Source organism: Drosophila albomicans, chromosome X (genome assembly GCF_009650485.2).
Source record: "Drosophila albomicans strain 15112-1751.03 chromosome X, ASM965048v2, whole genome shotgun sequence".
Classification (NCBI taxonomy): Eukaryota; Metazoa; Arthropoda; class Insecta; order Diptera; family Drosophilidae; genus Drosophila; species Drosophila albomicans.
Genome location: NC_047627.2, coordinates 6,908,196 through 6,934,331, shown reverse-complemented (window position 1 = coordinate 6,934,331; position 26,136 = coordinate 6,908,196). Strand labels below are relative to the sequence as shown.

General features: G+C 34.0%; 1 protein-coding gene across 1 annotated transcript; it reads left to right on the top strand.

The window, feature by feature from the left end:
• The first annotated feature begins 64 nt into the window (after positions 1 to 64).
• Positions 65 to 26,087, top strand: LOC117575503 (longitudinals lacking protein, isoforms J/P/Q/S/Z). Its single transcript, XM_034259750.2, has 7 exons — positions 65 to 349; positions 21,814 to 22,163; positions 22,233 to 22,708; positions 23,818 to 24,976; positions 25,048 to 25,172; positions 25,246 to 25,361; positions 25,430 to 26,087. Exons 2-7 carry the CDS (start codon positions 21,873 to 21,875, stop codon positions 25,486 to 25,488), a joined length of 2,226 nt encoding a protein of 741 aa, XP_034115641.1. The 5' UTR covers positions 65 to 349; positions 21,814 to 21,872; the 3' UTR covers positions 25,489 to 26,087.
• Positions 26,088 to 26,136: the final 49 nt, after the last annotated feature.

The following is a 26,136-nucleotide window of genomic DNA, read 5'->3' as shown; positions in this document are numbered from 1 at the left end:
CCAACGGCGAAACTTGCTTTTGTGAGCAAGTAAATCTGCTAACACTGCTCAGTCGATTTTGAACTGTTAAGCCGGTTGGTTGTTGAGTCGGCGACATAATCACAGAGACCGAAACGAAGCACAACCGTTAATGAAAAAAGCGCGCGCTGCAAATTGTTTTTATCGCAGAATAGTTGGTTTGTTTTTTTTTTTTTTAGTTAAACATAGTGTGAATAGTGCAAGCATCAAAATGAATGAATGAATTCGGAAAAAAACCTGCGATAGCATTTTTTTGTATAACAAAAGAAGTTACAAACAAAAAACACACACACTCATACAAAAATAATACCGCGAAAACTCGTAAAGAAAGGTGAGAAACCCAAATTATTTATTTGTTGTTGTGCTAAAAAGCAAAGCTAAAACAATAATAACAGCAATAACAACAACAACAGCAACAGCAGCAACTAATGCAGGAAAGTGGAATGTTATTTTTAGCCGAAAGAAAAAAAGTTTTGTTTGCGGTTTCTGTTTTCTGTTTTAATTTTTTGTTGTTTTTGTTTTCAATATTTGTATGCATAATTGCCAGTTTTTATTGCTGTTTTGCTTGCCATCTTTTTTGCTCATTCAATTATTTTTGTTTTATTTCGTTGTTTTTTGTTGCTTCTTGTCAAAAAAATAAAGTATTACGATAAAATTCCGTTGTTCTCGAGAGGAAGGTTTCCGGGTTTGTTGACTTTGCCAGTTGTTGCTGTTGTTGTTGTTGCTTTGCTTTGTTGTTGTTCAAATTGAAATTGAATTGAAATCGGTATAAATAATAATTCCAAAATATATTCCACTTATGTACATTTCTACATCTATAGTGTACATGTATTATATTTAATCATAAGCAATTTTTGTTGCACAGGAAGTTGGCATAGCAAATAACAAAAAATATTGAAGGCAAAAAACTGTATTTTTAAGTAAATTTCGTAAAAAAAAATGTGCTGAACAGCAAAAAAGAAAAAAAAACTGAAACTCAAATAAATTCGTGAAAGAAAAAACAGAACAAAAGGAAGTAGATTAAAAATTGTGTTGTGCTTTTTTTGTATTTTGTTTTTGTTGCTGTTCATTTGGTAATTAATTTTTTTTGCTCACCTTTTGAAATATTGGTGTTGCTGTTTTTGTTGTTGTTAGTGTATTAAGTTGTCTTTTTTTTTTGTTGCTTTGATTTGTTGTTTTACGCGACGCTGTCAATTAAAAGAAAGAGAGTGTGAGCGAGAAAGAGCGAAAGAGAGAGAGAGAGAGAGAGAGAGAGGGAGAGAGGGAGAGACGAAGTGTCCATAAGCTCAACAATTTCCGCCTTTCCCGCAAAATGATTCAAGCAATTTGCAATTGACTTTTTTTGTTTGTTTTGTTTTTGTTATTGCTGCTCATTTTTTTACAACTTTAAGTTTAATTATACAAATACAAATGTTAATACAAAAACAAAAAACAGAAAACAGAAAACAAATCGCAAAAAGCAAAAAGCAACACGCAAAATTAAAATTGCAAATTGCCGTGGCGGCGGCAAATGCTGCCAACGTTGTTGCTGCTGCGCTGCCGTTGCCGCTGTTGTTGTCAGTTGTTGGGCCGTTTGTTTTCATCCGTTACTTTATTAGTTTTTTTGTTTTCATAACGACATTCGTATGCGCGTCGTCCCACTGTCCGCATTTGACGCAGCTCCAAACTGCACAAGTGCTTGTCTGTGTGTGTGTGTGTGTGTGTGTGTGCGCGTCTCTCTGTGTGCTTCTTGTATGTGTGTGAGTGGGAGGGAGAGAGCTTGTGTCTGCATGCGTGAGTGTAACCGTTTAGCGCGACACTAAACTCACACTCACTCACACTCGCACAGCTTTCAATTACAAGTTGACTCTCCAAAAATTTCAAGTTCATTCAGAAACAACAATAACAAGTGGTGTAAAGTTGCTGTAGTTGTTTTTGCTATTATTGGCGATAAATTTTGGCAAACTTTGTACAAATTTATATTCGCTAAAAGGAGGACACACACAAATTGTGTAAAATATTAATTGAATGCAGATACTATATATACTATTTATATATCATAATACCTAATACCTAACCCAATGCGACTCTTTTATGCTCTCTCTCTAACCTTGAAAATTTCCATTTATTCAAATTGCGACATAAACATATTTGTTTGCATGTTTATTCATTACTTTTTGTTTGTTTTTGTGGTTTTATTTTGCGCTTTTGTTTTTTTTTTCTAAGCTAAGGCGAAATTTATCGGGATTATGATTATTATTATTATATTTTTTTCGAGCGCTAACCGAAGAATTCTTATGAATTTGCGTCTTACGCATATAAAGAGACTTTCGTTTCATACGCTATTCAACACTATTCTCATTATCATCTGTTGTAAGGAATATTTGTTTATTTATGTTTATATTACGACTACTATAAGCCGATAAAATATGTTTCAATTTCATGTTTGAGTCATAAACTTTATGATCTACTGAAATTCGAGTGGGCAAATTGCAAAAGTTTCAGCTAAATTCAAATACGATAACCAAAAAAACCCCAAAATAAATAACAACAACAAACTTTAATGTAAATTCCCCAGAATTGTGGTTTGCTTTTTTTTTTCTTATTTTTTTTTTTGGTGTATGTTATTTTGGGTTTCAGCGCATTTTTTGTGCGTATCAGTTTTAATGTTTTTTGTTTTGTTTGTTATGATATTCTTATTTCGCACCCCTTCCCCTCTTCCCTTCCTCTTGGTCGCTCTGATATCAGCGCGTATTTATAATTAAAAAATGTAAGCAGAGACAACAAATCAGAAACAACACACAAAAAATAGAATCAAAATCAACAAGAGCAAAACAAATGCACAAATAGAAATAACTATATTTGTACCATATACATACATATATACTTGCATACACAATACACATGCATATCCAATATGTACAATTATATATATATGTATATATAATGTATGAGATGTCTCTGTGTACTCTAGAAAAAAGTCAATAAAAAACTACAAACACGTTAGGCAAATTTTGCTGATAACTTGAAGCAAAAATGGCAAGCAAATCAAGTGTCTACGACTGCCAAATACCCATTAGTAGTAACTGATAACGATAGAATCCGATTGTAATTTAAAATGGGAAACAATTTAAAATTCAATCGAGGGAAGGTTTTTCTCTTATGGGTATGTCTTATACTGCCAACATACTATACACTTTGACTTACTTGTGGATTTACAGGGTATTTGAACTGCGAAAAATAGCAACAAATACAAAATAAATTAGATTCAAAAGTAGACATAATAAAGAAACAACAAAATCTCGAAAACTTAACTTTTTTTTTTTGCGATAGATAAAAACTATGCATTTCCGTCAAATAAAAGCAAACTCAACAATACAAACCGAGAAGAAACTACAATATTTCTATTTTTTTTTGCCTCTAAAATATAAAATAAAATGAGAAAAGTATAGGGAATAAATAAGTTAAGTTTATTTTAAGTTTATAGTGTATGGTCTGCTTTAAATAGTGATGATAAATCGCATTGTCGATAATCAATCAATCACAGCATTGTGTGAACGGTTTTTGGAATTGGAAGTGTAACAAGGGGTATGCGGACAAATCAGACCGAAACGTTTTCTAAATTTTGTGAGACAAGAAAATGCTTTCAAACTTCTTGGCGTGCAAATTGCAAAGTTTTTAGTTGAACATTGGAAATACAAATTATTCCAATCTCTCTGCTGACGTCAGAGAAGAAAGACGACGCGCGACACGTTGATTAGCAATCAGTTAGGATAAACAATGTACATATGTATATACATACATATATTTGGTAAATTGGGAAAGATGCAAAATGGTTAAAGTCGTCGCTTGATTAGGATAACGTTATGCTTGGGATGCCACCAAAGGCAACTACTGCGTGTGTGTGTGTGTGTGTGTGTGTGTGTGTGTGTGTGTGTGTGTGTGTGTGTGTGTGTGTGTGTGTGGAAATCAGGGCTAACTGGCAATAAGTCGATGACTGTTGGCTAACACAAAACAAAAAAAAAAAAAAATCCCAAAAAAAAACACAAAAAACCGAAACGAAAAAAAAAAGAAAAATAATAAAGAATGAAAGAAATGAAAGAAAAAGAGGGAAACGAAAAGAAATTGGTATATATGTATAAAAAGAGGGAAAAGAAAATATTAAAACAAGGCAAACATCGCCAGCAAAATAAAGTCGAGCAAAAAGCATTTAATTTATTTACCCCGCCCTGCCCACTGTGCTGAGCTGCGATCCATTCCTCTGCTCGCCAGCTATGTACGTCCTTAGTCCTTTGCTCGCTCCTCCCTTCCCCTGTCCCACGCTCTACCTATCTCTCTCTCGCTCTCTCTCTCTCTCCATCCCTCGGACCCCACCGACATGCCATTGTCCCAACGTCGTCGCATCAAAGCACAACAAAAAAAAAAGCTCTCGTTTTACTGTTGCTCGGTTTTTGCCTTTTTGGCGCGGCCAGAAAACTACTATGAGCAAAAAAAAAAGAGAAAAACAAAAAAAAATAAAGAAAAGAGAGGGAGAGAGAGAGAGAGAGACTGAGCTGAAACTGAACTTTACATCAGGCATGCAAAAGGGAAGACGCAAAAAAGGAACAAGAGCAAAAAACTTCATTTATACTTTGCACTGAACAAAATAACAAGTGGCCAACGCTAGAGTTGTTGCGTTTGCTAGTTGATGCCTGCATACCCTGTAAATAATATGAACGTTTTTAATGTCTTAAGTTTTTTATTTATTTTTTTTTTTTGTAACTATTCGTTGTATTATTTTTGTTTTCAAACCTTATTTAGAAATTTGAAATATTTTGTGTTTAGAAATTTGAAATAATTTTAAACTTTTTTAAACTATTTAATATTCAGATTTTTCGTTATATTGGTTTCTTTGGTTTCTCAATCACTAAAGGGTATACACTAGTCGTTCAGTTTGTAAATATTAAGCTGCTTTTTTACTGTTTTGTTTTTATGTGTAAGGGAAGTGTTTTTTGTAGAGTTTTTTACTCGCATATCTTATATAATATATACTCATATATGATATATATATAGAAGCACATCGCACGACTGCATATGTGTGATGTGTGACTGTATGTGTGTGTGTATGTGTGTGTCCCATGCCACCCACACCCACACCCACACAAGAAAGGAGACATGCATGCACAGACCTGCATATTACCGAATGAGTAAATCACTTGAATCACTCGCTATGGAACACACATCTCAATATTCGCTTTTACTTCGTTTTTCTTTTCATTTTTCCCCCCTATTTTTATACCCGCTACCCATAGGGTAGAAGGGTATTATAACTTTGTGCCGGCAGGAAATGTATGTAACAGGTAGAAGGAGGCATCTCCGACCCTATAAAGTATATATATTCTTGATCAGCGTCAACAGCCGAGACGATATAGCCATGTCCGTCTGTCTGTCTGTCCGTCTGTCCGTCTGTCCGTCCGTCCGTCCGTCCGTATGAACACCTAGATCTCAGAGACTATAAGAGATAGAGCTATAATTTTTTTCGACAGCATTTGTTATGTTTGCACGCAGATCAAGTTTGTTTCAAATTTTTGCCACGCCCACTTCCGCCCCCGCAAATCAAAAAAATTGAATAACAAGTGTAATTTTAAAGCTAGAGCTACGAATTTTGGTATATACAATAATTACTGTAGTAGTTATGATTCCTGAAAATTTGGTTGCGATCAGATAAAAATTGTCGAAGTTATTAAAGAAATACTTTTGTATGGGCAAAAACGCCTACTTAGTAGGGGGCTTAGTTGCTTTGGCCGACAATCTGGCACATTGTGCCGTTTATGGTATATTTTGAATGGTGTACTATATCGATATACCAAACATACCATTTGGTATATTTTTAGTATTTTTTTTAGTATTTTCGGTATATTTTGAAAATGATACCGCAATATTTTGCCTTTATTAAAAATGGGTAGCGGGTATCTCACAGTCGAGCACACTCGAGTGTAACTTTCTTACTTGTTTATTTTTGTTTTAAAGGGGGAGTTTTGTTTCGGCATTGCGACATTTTTTTCTCGGGCAAAATTGAACAATTTTTTTTTTTCATTTTCCTTCTTTGTTTTCCATACGCAAGGAAAAAAAAAAGAAACAGAAAACAAACGACAAAATATGCAATAAATTACAAAGTAGTCACCAAAAAGCAGTGCAAAGTAAAAATAAAAAGAAAATAATGAAAAACACGAAGAAAGCATTATCCAACTGGGCATGACATTGTGATATGTGCTTGATGCAGAGATACTCTGTAAAGAATTTTTGTTGTATTTTTTCAAGAATATGCTGAAAATTCTTCAATTTAGTAGCCAAAGTTTTCTTCGATCGCTTTATTTTAAGGACTTGACGTATAGATACCCTGTAAGCGGAGTAGATGTGCTGAATTCCTGAATGGAAATTTCATGCGTGAATTCAGTAGTCAATTATCTGCTCTAATTGTTATTTTCCATTTTTGCTGATCTATAATGAACCAAATCTACTCTATAAGTTATTTCTCATTTTTGCTGATCTATGATGAACCAAAGTTACCCTTTTCCGTTTCTTAAATCCATTTGCTCAACTTTATTGTACACACTTTTTGCTTAGCAACCACAAAAAACAGAAAACAGAAAAAAAACTAAAAAAGCGCCCATCTCAAGGCGTCTGGCAAATGGGTAATTGCAAAATTCTCAATTCGAACGCTGCGTTTGACCATCAGCATCAAGTTGGGGTTTTTTTTGGTTTAATTTTTTGTATCTTTCTTGTTTTTTATTTATTTTTTTTGCTTCTACTAATTTCGTTATTTGCACACATTTGATTTCATCTCTACTATAAAGTTTTTTTTCGTAACAATGATTTCGTAAGCTTGAGATTTTATGTTTGATCTGAAGATCATTTTGAAAGGATATTTTTATGGAAAAGTCAAAGGCGTTTAATGTTTTGATTCTCTTTGATGCGTAGCTTGATTTTCTTAAGAAATTTCCGAGACTTCAAACAGAACCACAAAGCAAGACTGAAACAGAGAGAGAGAGGGGAGAGAGAGAGGGAGAGCTGCGAACAGGTCTTGGTAGAAATTGTAAAAACATCATCAACAACAACAACTGAAAAAAAATCGAAGTTAACAAAAACCTAAGAGATACGACAAGGCGGCAAAAAAAAAAAACTGGCGGAGTAACTATGTCTGTCCATCTTTTAGCTCCAACTCCAACTCCATCTCCAACTCCATAGACCTGGGCATAGTTTGTTTTTGGGGTTATAGATGGTTTTTGGTTGGGCTATCGTCGTCCCTCCTTTGGTTGGCATTGTGTTGTTGAGCTGGTGCCGCTTTTTGTGCCTGCAAGCGAGAACTTTTGATATAAAAATAATATTAAGTGTACATTAGGCGCAAAAAATATGATAAGTAAGGCGAAAAAACAGAAACGCAAAACAAAAAAAAGTCAAAGCGAAAAACATTGACATAAACAAACACACACAACGATGGTGGATGAAAGGGCCGAGAAAAGGGACGGAAGCTGAGGGGGGGCGCAGATGCTAGAGGGGGCGTCTTGCCAAAGCAAAAGTTACAAAAACAAAATGCAAAAAAAGAAAAACAAGTACAACAATAACAACGGCAACAACAACAACAACAACAAGCAATACACAAAGAAACCTCGCGTATGAGTTAGAATCTGTGGCCGAGGCTAACGTACTTACAGATACAAGATACAAACACACACAGAGAGCTAGAGAGGGAGAGCAAAAAACGATGACAGTTTTCTTGATGAATGTGCGCGTTGCTTCCCGAAGTCGGAGACCAGAGAAAGATTGCTGCTAAGCCGCAGCAGCAACATTGGAAGCTGCTGCAGAAGCAAGCGAGTTTTTCCTTCTCGCAAAAAGCATTTGTATCTTCGCTTTTCATGAACGCCTTCTCCTTCTTCTTCCTCGCAAGCAACCAAAAAGCCGCAGAGCTACTGTCACCTGCAAGATTCTGCACCAGCCTCAGTCTCAGTCTCAGTCTCAGTCTCAGTCTCAGTCTTCATCTCTTCGTCTCTCTTGGTCCTTTACTATGTTTTTCCGTTTGCCAGCTTTTAGCTTCTACGCAACAGCAGCTTTTCCATTTTCTCGTAACATTATTTGTTTGTTTATTTTTGTTTGGTGCAGATCTTGGGCCAACTTTAAAAACCCTAACCGGAAGTCATACAAAAGATTTGTCAAAAAAAAAAACAAAAAACAACAACAAAATACGAAAAAAAAAGAAAAACGAACACGACATAGAGATTAGAACAGGTTCAGTTTGTGGCACCTGTCATTGCCCCATTCTCACATTTGCAAATGGGGCGACACTTGGTACTTTATCATACTGCCTCCTAAGTAGAGATTTCTGATCTATAACGATACGTTGCTTAACTTGTGTTATTGGGTGTGCTTTGAACTAAACAGTTTATAGCCTGTCTTTTGAGTATAATTATTAAATAAATAATTACACTTAACTAATATTTTTTTGAAATTTAGTCAATACATTTTTTAAATATTGTAGTTATAAGCTAAATAAATAATCACAGTTCACTAATATATTTTTGTTTTTAAATTTAATCATTAAATTTTTTAAATATTATTTTGTAGGAATATTTTGGTCAAATTTAATATTTCTTAACATATTTATTAATAATTAATATTCAGTTTAGAAATATTGGAATACTTTTCCAAAGAAAAAAAAAAAAGAAAATCAGATGGAGGAGTTAATAGAAAATAAAATGAGTTTGAAGCGCAGAGGTTTTTATTCCATTCGCAATATTTGATGATTATTAGAATAATATAACAAAATTTGAATAAAAATGAAAAAATGTATAAAGACTAATTTTAAAGATTCACGAAATTCTATTCGCAATATTTGATGATAATAATTACATCACTTTATTAACATATAGTAGAAGAAAGCTTCACATTTAAGATACCCTCTCAATAAAAGTAAGAAAGTGCGGTATTAATTTTAAAATATACCAAATTAATATACCGCAAAACCACTGAATATACCCAAGGCTATATTTGGTATATTGACATATGTTAATACTGCACCGTTGAGTGCGTAATACAATATATACCAGATTGTCAGCCAAGGCAATTGAGATCTGTATTAAGTCAGTCCAACTTTGATTTTTCTACATTAAATTTGAGAAACATAATATACGATTTTCTTAGTAAAAACCATTTACAAGAATAATTTCACTAAAGGTCTTAGTCGCTCTGGCTCATCACTTTACAATAAGGAATTGTATTCTTTATTTAAATTAAATAATAATAATAATAAAATCCTCAAAGTGTAAGGTTACAAATTGAACTAAACTAATTGCTAAGGCTTAGTTTAGGAGTATTGAAAATTTGTAATATTTATTTTGAATAAATTCAAGTGCATTTTACTGATAACTTGATCAGACATTCGAGTAAATGTTTAAATGCTAGACGAAGAACATCGCAAAGTGTTGTGTTAAGTTGAGTGTATTTTGCTTTCGCTATTGTTGTTGTCGTTGTTGTTGTTGCTGTTGGTGGAATGTTGACTTAAAGCTAAGCAAATCTGGTTCTTCAGCTAGGACTCTATTTATGGTGGGTCCTGTTTAGCGTGGCCCTTGTGGCTTGAGCTTGTGCTTGGGCTTGTGCTTGGGCTTGTGCTTGGGCACCCACTAGCTGATTGCTCTTGCTGTGGTTCAGCCACCTTAGATTACATGTACTTGCCACACAGATACATTTGTATCTGTATCTGCATCTGTTTCTTCCTCTCTCTGTAAATGTGTGTGTGAGTGTGTGTGTGAGTTAAACTGGACGTTGCGCGCTTTTTCTGTTATTGTTGTTGTCGTTGTCGGTGTGTCTGCAAATTATTAGATTTTGTGTCAGCGGCAACAACAACAACAACAACAACAACAACCACAACAACAACAGCAACAATAACAATGCAGCAACGTTTTGCTAGTGGAAGCTGCATAAGTCAACACTGCTGCAACATGAAGACTCTGGCAAAAAACGAAATTAAAAAAAGATATAAAAAAAGCAAAAAAAAAAAAAGAAAAATAATAAAAACGACAGAAAAAGCGGAAGGCGAATGCACTTGGACTTGGAGAACCACAGCAACAACAACAACAACAACAGCAATAGTTGTAGAGCATCGTAAAGTCGCAAGTTGTTGTGCTTGAGCTCCAGGTTTGTTTTTTGTTTTGTGGCTGCAGCTTGTTGCTGTTGCAGCTTGCAGGCAGTTGTTGTTGTTGTTGTTGTTGCTGTTTTGGAAACATTTTATGATGTTGCTGCTGCAAAAGGTGGCATGCGTATCTGCCGCAGTTTGTGCTTTTGAGATACACACTGAGAGATGCATTCTCATCGCCTGCAGAGATGGCCAAAAGCATTTCCATCCAGACTTATAAATAGATATTTCCTAACTTGGACTTTAAAAGAACTTATTTGTATCTAAAAGTATATCTATATCTATATCTATATCTATATCTATATTTATATCTATATCTATATCTATATCTATATCTATATCTATATCTATATCTATATCTATATCTATATCTATATCTATATCTATATCTATATCTATATCTATATCTATATCTATATCTATATCTATATCTATATCTATATCTATATCTATATCTATATCTATATCTATATCTATATCTATATCTATATCTATATCTATATCTATATCTATATCTATATCTATATCTATATCTATATCTATATCTATATCTATATCTATATCTATATCTATATCTATATCTATATCTATATCTATATCTATATCTATATCTATATCTATATCTATATCTATATCTATATCTATATCTATATCTATATCTATATCTATATCTATATCTATATCTATATCTATATCTATATCTATATCTATATCTATATCTATATCTATATCTATATCTATATCTATATCTATATCTATATCTATATCTATATCTATATCTATATCTATATCTATATCTATATCTATATCTATATCTATATCTATATCTATATCTATATCTATATCTATATCTATATATCTATATCTATATCTATATCTATATCTATATCTATATCTATATCTATATCTATATCTATATCTATATCTATATCTATATCTATATCTATATCTATATCTATATCTATATCTATATCTATATCTATATCTATATCTATATCTATATCTATATCTATATCTATATCTATATCTATATCTATATCTATATCTATATCTATATCTATATCTATATCTATATCTATATCTATATCTATATCTATATCTATATCTATATCTATATCTATATCTATATCTATATCTATATCTATATCTATATCTATATCTATATCTATATCTATATCTATATCTATATCTATATCTATATCTATATCTATATCTATATCTATATCTATATCTATATCTATATCTATATCTATATCTATATCTATATCTATATCTATATCTATATCTATATCTATATCTATATCTATATCTATATCTATATCGGGTTAAAGCTTCGATCAGGCAAAAGGAAAAAGCACGAGATGGGTTCATCTTCAGAAACTTTGCAGTTGAGTAAGTGTTATTGCACTTGGAGTTGGATACTCGCAGTGGTTGTTGTTGCTGTGGTTCTGGCCATTGTTGTTGCTGCTTTTAGCAACTAGACTTGATCTTGGACTTCAATTTGGACTCATATACTTTGGCTATCTGAGCCTGCGTGTGCAGTTCTTTGGCCTAGGCTGTGTTCCCATCTCTCTCACATGTTATTGTTGTATCTTGCTGTTGTTGCTGTAACATTCGCATACCAAAAGTCCAAAAAAATAAAAAACAACGTCTAGAGGCAACTGCAAAAACAGAGAGTAACAGAGAGCTGGGAGAGGGGGAAGAGGGAACTTTGACTGCGTGAATGCTGTTGCAATGTGCTGAGTATTGGGATTTGAGATTCTGTTTGCTTTAGTTTGCTTTTCTTGATTTCTTTTTGCATTCGCTTTGATTTGCTTTTCTTTATTACTCATTCGTTATGTATTAATAATAATAAAAACAGCAACAGCAACAGCAATCTTCAATTTACTTAAGCGGCACAAAAAGGAACTCATCGACATAGCGCGAGACCGCGAGATTTTTTTTCCCTGAATTCATTTCAAATGCGTTTCTTATACGATTTTTTCCTTTTAATTTCTTTTTCTCTGACCATTATTATTATTTCGATTTTGCGACAAAACCAACAACAACATAGAAACTGCTTATTCACTTTTTTTTTTATTATTTTTTTGGGCTCTCCTTGCATTCGATGATATTTATTTATTTAAGAAGTAGAAAAACTACTTGAAGAATTGCTTGTGACTTTCGATATGTATCTTAAACTGATTTGATTCCCCTTTTTTTGGCGTATAGTAGATTGTTATTATCTTATTAAATGATATTTTTCAGCTGCTTCTGTAGAAAGCTGTTTGTCTCACTGATTGGTAATCAATGTACAGCCCGAAAAAAAAGATCGTAAAAGCCGGGAAACGGCCTTTTGTTTTTACAGTGGTTTCCCCTTTATGACGCGGGATTTTGGAAAGTACCAACCACAAATTTGTTAGATAACTGTCGCTGTATAAATCTTGGCAATTTATATTTTATTTGTTTTCATTTTTTTGTTGTTTCTGATCGTGGCTAAAAACCGGAAAGTATTAATTTCTTTTGTATTTTTCACAATGAAAATGCCACAGAAAAATCTTTAAGTTTTGCAAACTTTCATACTAATTAATGAACCTAGTGTCGTATTGTGTTGGAATTTAAATGAATACTTCTTCGATTTGCAAAGGTTGTTTGTAAAACACTTGAGCAATGGCATTTCGTATCTGTCTTCCACTCGTATCAATTTCATTATTTATTTAATATGATTTTCTAATTATTTATCAACGCGTTATAGATATCAACGTTCGTGCGAAATTTAAATTTGTATTTTCAATCAAATTTTGTTGTATCTGCTATTTTTTTTTTTCTGTCCCCTAATCTATCGCGCCGCACATGAAATCATTTCCATTTGACTTGACTTTGACATTTCTTTGGCATTTTTTGTGTCAAGATAAGACACTTGTAAATACCCAGTAAAACTAGAAGCGAAATAACAGAGAAAGAGAGCAAGAAGAAACTTTGGAACAATTTTAGATTTTTAATAAAATATAATTTTATATTATAAATATTTCAATGGAATTGGCTGATCGAATAAATATATTTTCAATTTATAATTAGACAGTTACTGGTTTGTTTTCGATAAGTAGTATATACTATAAATAGTTTATTTTCTATACCATAAGTAGTATGTTTTATAAACTGTAAATAGTATATTTTAGATACTATAATATTGTTTAGATACTATAAATTTGTATATTTTAGAGGCTATAAGCTGTATATATTATATATTTCAAGTAGTATATTTTAGATACTAAAAGCAGTATATTTTAAATATCATAAGTAGTATATTTTGGATACCATAAGCAGTATATTTAAGATACTATAAACAGTATATATAATATACTATAAATAATAATTTTACATACTATAAGTAGAATATTTTATGTACTATAGATAGTATATTTTAGATATCATAAGTAAAATTTTGTAAAACCATAAGTAGTATATTTAAGATACTATAAATAGTATATATAATATACTATAAGTAGTATAGTTTACTTACCATAAAAAGTATATTTTATATACTATAAGAAGTATATTTAAGATACTATGAACAGTATATATAATATACTATAAGTAATAATTTTACATTTTACTTATTATAAGTATGTATGAAATCAAGTATAGCTTACTTACCATAAACAGTATATTTTATATACTATAGGTAGTATACTTTATATATCATAAGTAGTATATTTAAGACACTATAAATAGTATATATAATATACTATAAGTAGTATAGTTTACTTACCATAAAAAGTATATTTTATATACTATAAGCAGTCTATTTTAGATACTACATGGATTTATTATATTGGAATCGATCTCTTATATTTTTCTTACCACAAACAGTAGTTTTTATAAACTACATGGATTTATTATTTTGGAATCGATCTCTTAGACCAATTTGTTTTGTAGCAAGCATTATAGACAGCTTCATCATATATCACGTTTCTTACAAATTTTGGAATTCCCCTTGGTGTTTTTTTTCGCCTCTGACTTTGAGTTTTTCTATGGAAGTAAATTCGCATTGTGCTCGTTGTCGCCAGTAAACATGTGAATATACATATGTACACACATATGCGTGGGTGTGCGTGTGCGTGTGTGTGTGTGGTGGTTGAGGTATTTATGTATTGTCGTTGTACATAGAGATATGCGGGAGTAGGAGTGCAAAAAAATATAAATATAAATTGTGTACAAAATTGTATATACTTGCTTTTTATTTTATTTCATTTTTGTTTTTATTTCATTTTCTATTTTGTTTTTTTCTTATCGGGGTTTTTTTTTTTTGTGTTTTTGTCATTTTGTTGTCCCATACAGAAGTTACTACGCCCCCGCACAATTCCTGGCCCTTCTCTTGTCCCCCCGCGCTTTGCGTCCCTTTGCTCTACGTTTACACATAAATTTATATTACAGTTTTTTGCTTCGCATGAGAAAGAAACAAAAGCAAAAACAAAAAAAAAGCGTTACAAATAAAAAAATAAGAATAATAATAAAAAAAGCAAACCAGCGCAACAACAACAACAACAACAGCAACGACGAGAACGTCGACGACGACGACGACGACGTTAAAAAATTATACAAATTACAAAAGCATCTGGAAAAAGAAAGAAAATTGCTATGGCAGAGGGAAACGGATTTTACATGCCATGTGTATTCGTGTGTGTGTGCGTGTGTGTGTGTGTGTGGATGCGTACGCTTACGTCATATAAAGAGAATATATATACATTTATTTTTATATATATTATGTATATGTTATTCCAACAAAATTTATTTACAGCCTAGCTAAAAGGTTACAGTTACTTTTTACCATAATCGAAAAGCGTTGTCGTTATCCTGGGTCGATTTTTATTCAAACGATCATTGGGTAACGGTTCTTGACAAACTGTTTCTTTAAATAGCCAATTGTATTTACGTAAATTACGTTGTTCTCGTGCTTAACTGATAAACTAACATTGATTGTCTCCTAATATTACGTTAGGTTATAAATTAATTTATAATCTAAGCCTTAATATGAAATACCTAAGAATATAAACTTTATATATTTATTGAGTTTTGACATGGAATAGAATATCTTTAATCCATTGAGTGTTTTTATCATTTACTTACAGATCCTATAAAGTACTATACTTTTATGACGTTAGTAAAACATTATAATATTTATTAATTTATTATGTATTTTTATATGAATGTTTAGTGAAGTTATTATTAAGAACATCGATCTTTTAGTTTTCAACTTGATAGGTAGAATATTTACTATTTCATTATATATGGAAACTTTTTGTAGTTATTATTAAGAAAATTTAAGTTATATATAATTATTATTATATCTTAAAGTCTAGTTTAGTTACTGTCATGGGTAACATTAATATTTTTGTTATCTTTACTTGATTCGAAGATTGATTCAATATGTATTATTATATCATATATTTATACCCTTCTACCCTATGAAGGGTATTATAACTTTGTGACTGCAGGAAATGTACGTAACAGGCAGAAGGAGTCATCTTCAATCCTGTAAACTATATATATTCTTGATCAGCGTCAACAGCCGAGACGATATAGTCATTTGTCTGTCTGTCCGTATGAAACACTGTGTCCCAGAAACTTTTAAATGGCAAAAGTCGCCTACAGCAATCTTAGTTGATTTGGCTGACAGTTTGGTATAGAGTAAAATACTCAATGGTATATAATATTTTGCACATATACTAAATAAGCGCTGTATTTTAGTATGGTTGCGGTCTATGTTTGTGGTATATTTTCGGTATATTTGTAGAATGTGGTTTTATTGAAAATGGTTATCGGATATCTCAGAGTGCTTTCTTACTTATTTTATATAGTCTAGTTATGAATGATAATATTAGTGTTATTATTTTGGAAAGGAAACTTGGCAGAATGAAATCAAAATTGGTTGCATTTCATTAATGCCAACAAAGTGTTGTGTTACTATTGTTCTTAGCCAAGTTCAAGGTGGAATTTGAATTAGGTACTGTCTTGTAAGGATAACATTTATGACGTAGGGAAGATCTTGGCACTATTCTGCTGCCCTTAGCTGTAGCAGCGATCTATTTCGGAATTATGTGTCAGTTAAATGTGTTGTGGACATCAATTGAGTTTGCAACTTGCAACGAGACTCAGAAATGGCAAATGAGGATTGACAGTTTGTTGTGCCGCGCAGCTAGCCAAGGGCATTCCAGTTCGTTTTATATCCTTTCAATTATCATGCACTACCATATATGCATGATGGGAGAGGGGTTAAAAAAGGTGGAGGGGAAAGTGAAAATCGCGAAACTTTTGAAAATCTGCTGCCTTTTCTTCTGTCGGTTGTGCATTTTTAATACAACGCAAGGGGGAAAAATTAATAGCGAAGGAACACACACACACACACATGCATATGACACACACACACATACATACTTACGGACATGTATAAAATTCCGTACACTTTTTATATGGAAAACTGTGTACCTTTCATTTAAGTTGACATAAAAATCGATATTTAAAAAAAAAAGGATAAAACCATAAAAAACGTCAAGTAAAAAATTACAGCTTAAAAAACAGGCAACAACAACAACGAGAACAACAACAAGAACAGCAGCAGCAACAATGACGACGACGACAACAACAGCAGCGGCAAGCACAGAAAATAAAGAGCGGAGAAAGACAGAAAATGAAAATAATAATAAAAAAAAAAGAACGAAACGGTCGTTATGCTTTTTTCCGCTATGCAATGTTCTCTGGCGCTTTTTGTGTTTTTATTTATTTTGTTTTTTTTTCTTTCTTTTTTTTTTTTGCCTTCTTTTTTGTATTTTTATTTTTTTTTTTGCTGCCGAAGTCGTCGTCGTCGTCGTCGTTGCTGCTGTAATGTCTTTTTTCATTTTCCGCTCGCAACCTTTTTGCGTCACGGCCCTACCGAAGCACTTCTCCTATCTCCCTCCCCCCCTCTTGCTTGCCCGCTTGCCTTCGCCTCTACCGTCTCCTTTGCTCTGCCCTGCTGTCCCGTTACGCTCATGGAGCCAACGACGTTTCTTGCCTTACAGTGAACACAAAAAAGCAAAAAAAAAAAAAACACAAGTAATATAAAAGTGAAAATCGTGGTGCCAAATGTCGACGCCCAAATGCTCTAACCGACTTGTTGAGTCATCATATATATATTTTGTTTTTTTTTGGATTTGGATTTTATACTTCTATTTTTGTAATTTTCTTATAAGTAGTGTCAAAGTCACAAAATATATTTTTTTACAATATTTGATGACTTTGAGACTTTTTAGAAGAAAATTACAAAAACATAATTTAGTAAATTAAATTAATATATTTAATAATTGATTGGAAACTGTTATAAGAAAATTACAAAAACATAATTTTATAAAATTATATTAATACATACATATATTTAAAAATTCATTATTATTTTCTTAAACTTTGTACAAATCATTAGGTGAGCTTAAGATGTAAAGAATAGAATATAAATTTATGTATTGCTCAGATTAAGCTTCGCAGCATTTGTTGTAGCATAATTTATAGAACCTAACATTTTGAAGTGTATAAAAACAGAAAATAAAGCGAGCTCAAACACAACAGGAACACAAAAAAAAAAGAAATTTTTTTTATATATATATATAAAAATAAAAAAACAAAAAAAAGAAACGAAATGAAAAAGCGAAATCCAAAGAAGAAGAAAAATGTGATAAAAACTGAAAAATATTTTCCATGAGAAAATCCAAAAGAAGTGGAGACTCCAGTCGCTCTTTATGTGTGTGTGTGTGTGTGTGTGACGTATGTGTGTTGTTGGTATGTGTGTGTGTGTGTGTGGGCCTTGAGTTCAAGTTGGGTTCGCTTAAGGTTTGGGGTTGGGGCATTGAGGGTTGTGTTGGGCTCGCTCTCGGTTGTTGGCTGTTGGGTGCATAGTGTGTAGGGTGTATGAGCTTAGGAGGGGGGCGACAGAGGGGTGTGTATGTGTGTGTGTGTGTGTGTGTGTGGAAATGTTAGTGCTGTCGTTTCGGGTCTCGTCTCTAACGAACGAAGCGATGGCGGGAAAAATATACTACAATAAAACATGTATTTTTTATGCCATTCTTTTTGCACTCTCGTTGTAAATTTGTATTTCTTTTTTTTATATTCTTTTTTTTTTTAAGGAGCTGAAATGTGTAACGGCTCATATAAAGTGTGAGTGTGTGTGTGTGTGAGTTGGGATCAAAAACCCTTTGGAGCAAACTGTTGGTAAAATGGTTTCTTGTTGTGGGTGGCTCAGCTCGCCGGACATTGCTTTCTCTTCCCCCCTTTTTTGTGTTCTTCCTGTTTTATATAGAAAACATATATATTGTGTATATATATATATGCCTATGTATATATATGTATGTATGTACATGTGTCGTATATCGTTAGTTGTCTATACACTTTTGAGAAATTCCTTCATTTGCGCATTTTATTTGCCCGCATTCCTTTATCATCTTGATTTTGTTGCCACCTTCTGCTGCTTCTTCAACGTCTTCTTCCTCTTTGCTTTTTCATATATTTTTTTTTCCAAAAAAAGTGAAACGAATTTTTCGCTCGTTTTCAAATGCTCAAGCTTCCTTCTTCCTTTTTCCCTGCTCCAAATGTTACGAGCCAAGTTGATGGATTCTTTTCGATACTCTATAAACAAAGAATGTGTTAAGCATGTTAGTCAAGTAAGCTCGAAATTTAATTGCAAAAAATGTTGGTAGAAATATTTTATCATAAACTATAAATAATGTTATTTATTCATTATTATAGTGTTTATTCTAAAACAGCTGGAAGTGTAAAAAAATTGAATAAATTTGGGGACCCCTAAGAATGAAATTTAATTTAATTAAAAAAAAAAAAAACACATATTTCTCGTATGAAATAAAAATTTAATATATTATAAGAACATATTATCATAAACTATAAATATTTAGCTAAGAATTAAAATTAAATGATTAAAAAAAAATTACAAATATTTCTTGTATGAAATGAAAGTTCAATATTATATAAATATTAGTTGACCCGGCGAACTTTGTTCCGCCCTTTTTTAATTTCCAAAATTTTGCGGATTTTACAATTTTTTCGATTTGTAAAATTTTGGCGATTTTTCAATTTTTCCAATTTCCAAAGATTTTACAATTTTTCAATATTCAAAACTTTGCCGATTATTAAATTTTTTCAATTATCAAAATTGTGCCAAATGTAAAATTTTTTTTCAATTTTCAAAATTTTGCTGATCTTAAAATTTTTCAATTTCCACAATTTTGCCGATTTTTACATTTTTTTCAATTTTCAAAATTTTGCCGATTTTACAATTTTTTTTAATCTGTTCTTCATTTATAAGTGCACAAATATGACACGACTTTCTTTTATATATATAGATTAATATTATATTAATATTTGAGAAATAAAACAGTATTCTTTATAGGGTATTTGTTATCCTGCTCAGCTTGGTTTTATTTTCAGTTGTGTTGCAACGTTTGTCAAGACAATTTCATTTCGTTTAATGCGCAGCTCAATTCTTATTTTGAGTATCCTTTATGATATTCGTAATATAAATCAGAATGTCATAGAAAACCCTTTAAAATACTATAGGAGAAACAAATCGACAGATATGACGAAAGTTCTTCAAAAAAATATAACTAACAATAAAATAGCATGAAGTAATGTAATATGCATAATAATAAAATGTAAACGAGGACAACATTTCATATATATTAATAACTGTAGCGAACTCGAAAGTTTTGAAATTTCTTCTCTGAAATACACGTCAAATGTGAAACTCGACTGAGAGACAGAAGGCAACTGGACGAATGAAAATGGGAAGTGGGGGAAATGGGAAATGGGGAGGCGCAATAAATTTTCATTTATGTAGTTTCTGAATGCCGCTGATGCTTCTTTGACCGACTCAATTGAAAGTACATAATGTATATATGTATTTATGTGGATGTGCACACACACACACATATATGTACATTGAAGGCAGCATACTCTCACACACACACACACACACATACATACGTATACTTGATTGGTGTGGCTTTTAATTTGCCAGAAATAATTCAGGTGCATTTTCAAATGTAAATTCCACGGCATAAAAAAATATGCGTACGAAAATCGTCGTAAAATATTTTTTAATTTATCGCGATTATTACAAAGTAACGGTAAAGCTGGTAAATATGCATTTATGGTATTCTGCTCGCTCAGTTCTCGCCTTTCCCTTCTTTGACCCATGGCACATTATCTCTCTCTCTCTCTCTCTCTCGCTGAGGGCTGACAAATTGACTGAGTGATTGGCAATCAACGCCTTGGCCAAAATGGCAAGAGCTAAGAAGCCAAAGAGCACAATTTCATTACAAGATGGGATACTGCCTTGGAATGCTGGAAAAATTTCTGAGAAATTTATATTCCTTTCTAGAAAATTTGTAGAATAACTACTTATGATTTGTTGCGTTCTAATTGTATAGATATTACTATAAGATTGGAAAAGAATTTTGCTATCTATATTTTATAGGGAATCCTATAAAGTAACATAAATTTGTGAAATACCTGTGATCAAATTTTAAAGGGTCGTTTAGTTTCGAAATTTTTAGAAGGGTATTATAACTTTGTGCTTACAGGGAATGTATGTAACAGAAAGGAGGAATCTCCAAAACCTATAAAGTATATATATTCTTGCATGCAAATCAAGTTTGTTTAAAACTTTGGACACGCCTACTTCCGCCCCCGCAAATCCAAACAAATGCGTAATTTTGACACTAAAGCCGCGGTTTTAAGAAGATAGAATAATAACTACAGTACTATATGTATGATTCCTAAAAATTTGGATAAACATTGTAAAGCAATTGTAGAAATTCTTTTGTAAGAAAAAAAAACCTCTACTTACTACGGGGCGTCCGCATTTTTGTCTGATAATCTGGTATATTTTGAATGTAGTAATATATCAATATACCGACTATAACCTTTGATATATTTAAGTAATTGTGTGGTATATTATTTTGCTATAAAGAAGAATACCGCACTGTTCTGCTTCTATTCAAAATGTGTAGCGGGTATTTCACAGTTGAGCACACTCGACTGTAATTAAATGACTCACTTGAAAGATATAATCAGAACATTATTACTTGTTAACATTAATGAATAGTTCGAACTATAAATTGAAATATCATTAACAAACTACTTTTTGTGTTTAAAATTAAAATCAAATCATTAAAATTTGATGAAATTGCATTTCTATTAAAAATTTTATTATACAGTTGGGTAACATTATTACGATAAGTGCCTAAGTGCATTTTTCGAGATGTGAGTGAGGTTGGGAAATTAAAAATTGCTTCATTAAAAGTTGAAATTTTTGTGTTGGGATTTTTTTTGTCAATCGTCTCAGTAATAATTTTATTGTATTTGTGCAATTTACTTTGAGAATCGCATTAAAAGGTGTTGAGGTTTTTTTGTGTACTCGTTTTTTTTTTGACAACTTTTATGTGGGGAAATTTTGAAATAATCATGGGTTGGGCATTGTTTTTCGACAGTTGGCATCGAAAATTCGCAGAATTGCATTGTTTATGTGCAAAGAATATTGTATAAAAACATTGTTGTATATTTGTTGAAGTGATCGGCGAGACCTAATACTATATTTGCGTTGTTCTGTTCCGTTTTTTGTTTAGATCATTGACAGCTTATTGCGCATTGACATTGGATACGCAACGAAGAAGAAGGCGACACGATGCTACCGCAGCAGTATTGCCTGCGATGGAAGTATCATCACAGCAACCTGCAGACGATGTTCTCGCAGCTGCTGGACCGAGGATGCTTCTGTGATGTGACCCTAGCGTGTGAGGGACAATTGATTCGGGCACATCGTGTGGTGTTGTGTGCCTGCAGCACCTTCTTTGATTCGGTGCTCTCGAATTATGCCAGCGAACGTGATCCGATTATCATCATGAAGGACGTGACATTTGCCGAGGTCAAGTGTCTAATTGAGTTTATGTATAAGGGCGAGATCAATGTGGAGCATGTAAGTAGAGCTTTGTTTTTGGATGCCACTTAATCACTTCTAAGACAACGATCTTTTTGTTTGAAACAGGCTAGTTTGCCATCTCTGCTTAAGACGGCGGATGATCTGAAGATCAAAGGTTTGGCCGAGGTCACTTGGCGCGACGATGAGGATGGACCGCCTCCACCGATGCCAGCTGCGGAGTTCCATTCACCGCCACGCAGTCTGGCCGAGAGCTATGCCCAGGATCTGCTCCATCAGCAGCAGCAGCAGCAGCAGCAGCAGCAACACCAGCAAACACAGGCCCAGCATGCGGTGCAGCTGCAGACACAGCTGAAAACGGAACGCGATCACGAGCACAATTCACCTACAGCCCTGGACAATGTGCTGGCCCTGAATGCGGCCGCAGCTCGCATGCCCGCATTGACGCCGCTGCCAACTGCCAGCGGAGGTGGCGGTGGTGGTGGATTGGCCGAGTGCGGTGCACAGCCAGTGGATCCGTATATGGGACCCAAGCGTAAGCGCGGGCGGCCACCACTCGACGACACTTACGATGTATTCAATGTGTGAGTATGACGGGGGAAAGCAGTGTAAGCAGTGCAGCCTTTCAAACAATTCAGGCTTATAAGCAGTGCAAGCAGCTTAAGCTTGCAAGCAGTGAATACAAGTCAGGAGTCAGTCCTTCCGTCCGTCTGTTTCTATATGTACTAGTCTCTCAATATTGCAGCTTTGTGTCTGAAAGATATATTGTACATGTTTGATATATTATATAAATATGTTTAACTTTCTCAATAACTGATTGTTATAGCAGTTTAAGCTTGCAAGCAGTGAATACAAGTCAGGAGTCAGTCCTTCCGTCCGTCTGTTTCTATATGTTCTAGTCTCTCAATATTGTAGCTTTGTGTCTGAAACTTGCTGCAGTTTATTATTTTAGTTGAAAGATATATTGTACATGTTTGATATATTATATAAATATGTTTAACTTTCTCAATAACTGATTGTTATAGCAGTTTAAGCTTGCAAGCAGTGAGCACAAGTCAGGAGTCAGTCCTTCCGTCCGTCTGTCTAGCGGTTTCTATATGTACTAGTCTCTCAATATTGTAGCTTTGTGTCTGAAACTTTCTGTAGCTTATTATTTTAGTTGAAAGATATATTGTACATGTTTGATATATAAATATGTATAACTTTCTTAATAACTGATTGTTATACAAGAGTACAGTGAGAATGCTTTGCTCTGAAAACTATTATTAAGAGACTTTAAAGTATAACAGTTTACCAAACCTTCGTAATATATTTTCATTGCTTTATATATTTTTGAAATGAAAGAAATTTTTTAAGAAACAACATTTCTTTATATTCTTGTAATCAGAAACTAACATCTTTAAATTCTTTTAATATTAATGTTTACTTTTTATTAAGTTTATTTTACCTAAGATTATATCTTAAGAATCATCATCAAAGCATTATCTATGTTTCTATATAAAGAATCATAAGTAGATAGTATGAGCGCCTTAACAGAAATTTGTATTATAGTTGTGAGACTTTGAGATTTAATGGAAATTTGTTAGTCGATATTTGATTTACTTTTGTACATGAAATTTTTACTTGATTTCCTTAGTTGTTGTCTTTTGAGTTAGCTTATTTTTAATTGTTACCTTCTTATTCTGTTTTGCAGTCGCAAATTGGCACACTATGCCGCAAATTTGGAGCCGGCACAGCGGGCCTACTTGGAGTCCGGGGGTCGTTCCTTTGTCGAGGAGCCGCAGCCGATTGCACATTCCGCCGCATTGGCCTCGCCGCCCGCCGCCTGCCCACCCAAGCAGCGACAGCGTCTGCGCCAACAGCAGCAGTTGCAGCAACAGCAACAGCGACAACACCAGCATCATCAACAACAGCAGCAGCAGCAACAACAGCAGGCGACATCACCACACACAGAGCATGGCGAGCGCGAGGAGTCCGCACAGGATTGGCAACGCAACAACAATGTGTCACCCAAGTTGGGTGAACTGGAGCCCAAAGCTGAGCTCGATCTGAGCAACGATGATGGCGAGCAGGCGACAACAGCAGCAGCAGCGATGCCGCTGTGCAGCGCCAGCGGCAAGTCGGAGAAGGCAAACGAGCGACGCGAACGTCACGGCAAGCTGCGGCATGCCACACGTCGGCTATACGCGGAGCGTGAAAAGTCTGCGGACAAAGCAGCGGCAGCGGCAGCACAGCGTGCACAGCGCAATTCAATCACAGATATTGAGGGACATGATGTGGACCAACAACAGCAGCAGCAGCAGTCAGAGCTAGAGGCGAAGCATGACGACGAGGAGGAATCATCATTGGCGGCAACATCGTTGCCACAGCCCGTCGAGGAGATCGAGAACGAGCATCTGGTGGCCAATCGAGCCGAGTCACCCGCCATTACAGTTCGCTCTGCGGCGCTGTTGTCCGCCAGCTTCGGTGCCAGCGGCAAGTATGGAACACAGCATTCGGATGCAACGGCCGGCGGTTACTTGTTGAATGATCACGGCGGCATGTTGATGCCACACGAATTTGCGCCCAGCGTGGCAGCTGCTGCTGCTGCCGCCGCCGCTGTGGCAGCTGTGGCAAATGCCACAAATGGCAGTGCAACAGGCTCGGGCAGCAGCAATTCACAGACAGCCGCTGGCAATGAGTTGGCCAACACATCGCTCGATTATATCGAGGTGAAGATGGAAGATTACGATGCCGCTGAACTGCGGCTGACCAACGAGGAGTTGTCACAGTGGCAGGATGTTATCAAAATGGATGATTACTTGGCCAAGGGACGGCGTCCACAGTTCTGGGAGGAGCCATTCACCAAGCGTGTAAGTAGACGAGAATATACTTGCATATAATCCAAAAGGTTTGCTAATCTTATTTAATGTTGGACACACAGGTACTCGATGCCATCAAGAATAAAAGACTCGAAATGAAGAAAGCCGCACGCATTTTGGGTGTCTCATATGGCACACTTTATGGTCGCTATCGCGAGGTCTACGGCTGCCTCAAGCATCCGTACAGGTGAGTGCCACTTGACCCAATGACAAAATGCCCAGCTAGTTGGATGTAATATTTACACTCCTTTCGTTAACAGCGGCACCAGTTTTCGCAACTCCGTTGGCGGGAATGCGGCCACAGCTGCCAGCCAGTTGGCGGCTGTGCAACCTCGTTTCGATCTGAGTTTCCGCAGCAGCATGCCCACAGCACTGGGTATGTTTGATGATGTACAGTATTCTACACAAATATGCTAACTAAATCTCTAAACTCTTTTCCTGCAGAGCTGGGTAAACTGCGACAGAAGGACCTGAGCGAGCTCTGGACACGTCCGCAGATATGAAAACCAACAAAGAAAAAGATACAAAATCTCAAACTTCGCCCCAGATTAATCTAGGGGAATGTGTTTCGTCTCTAAGCTCTAACGTTTTAAACAAATTTATAGGCTAGTTTATTTATGGCACACTTGCCTTTCCCCGAATTGGCAAGAACCGCAGAACTATAACAAAAAGTAAAAACAAAAAGACAGTTTAGCTATTTAAGTTTAAGCGTGAGGCTAGTTTAAGATGTTTACGATCTACGGTTAATCTATCCCATGATCAAAAACCTTTCCTGAAACAAAATAAAAAAAAAAAAAACAAGTAAAGAAATTATATAAAAGTTTCTTTTCAATTTCTTGCATGTTACTTGTAGAACTTTAAACTGTTTTACTACTTATTATATATATATACGAATATTATTAAACTTACGCATCTTAGTTACATATATAAAGTAAAAAATAATATAAATATGTGTATTGTATTCGAGTGGTATTATCTAGCAGTAGCTATTTTCTTTCAGTAGTAAAATTGAAATACAAATACAAACTAGTTAATCGACAAAACAAAAGAAAACAAATGGAGAAACACTGAATTTTTTAATAATATTAAAAACAAAAACAAGTATTACAATTAAACATGATATGATTACAAACAAAAAGCAAACAAACTGG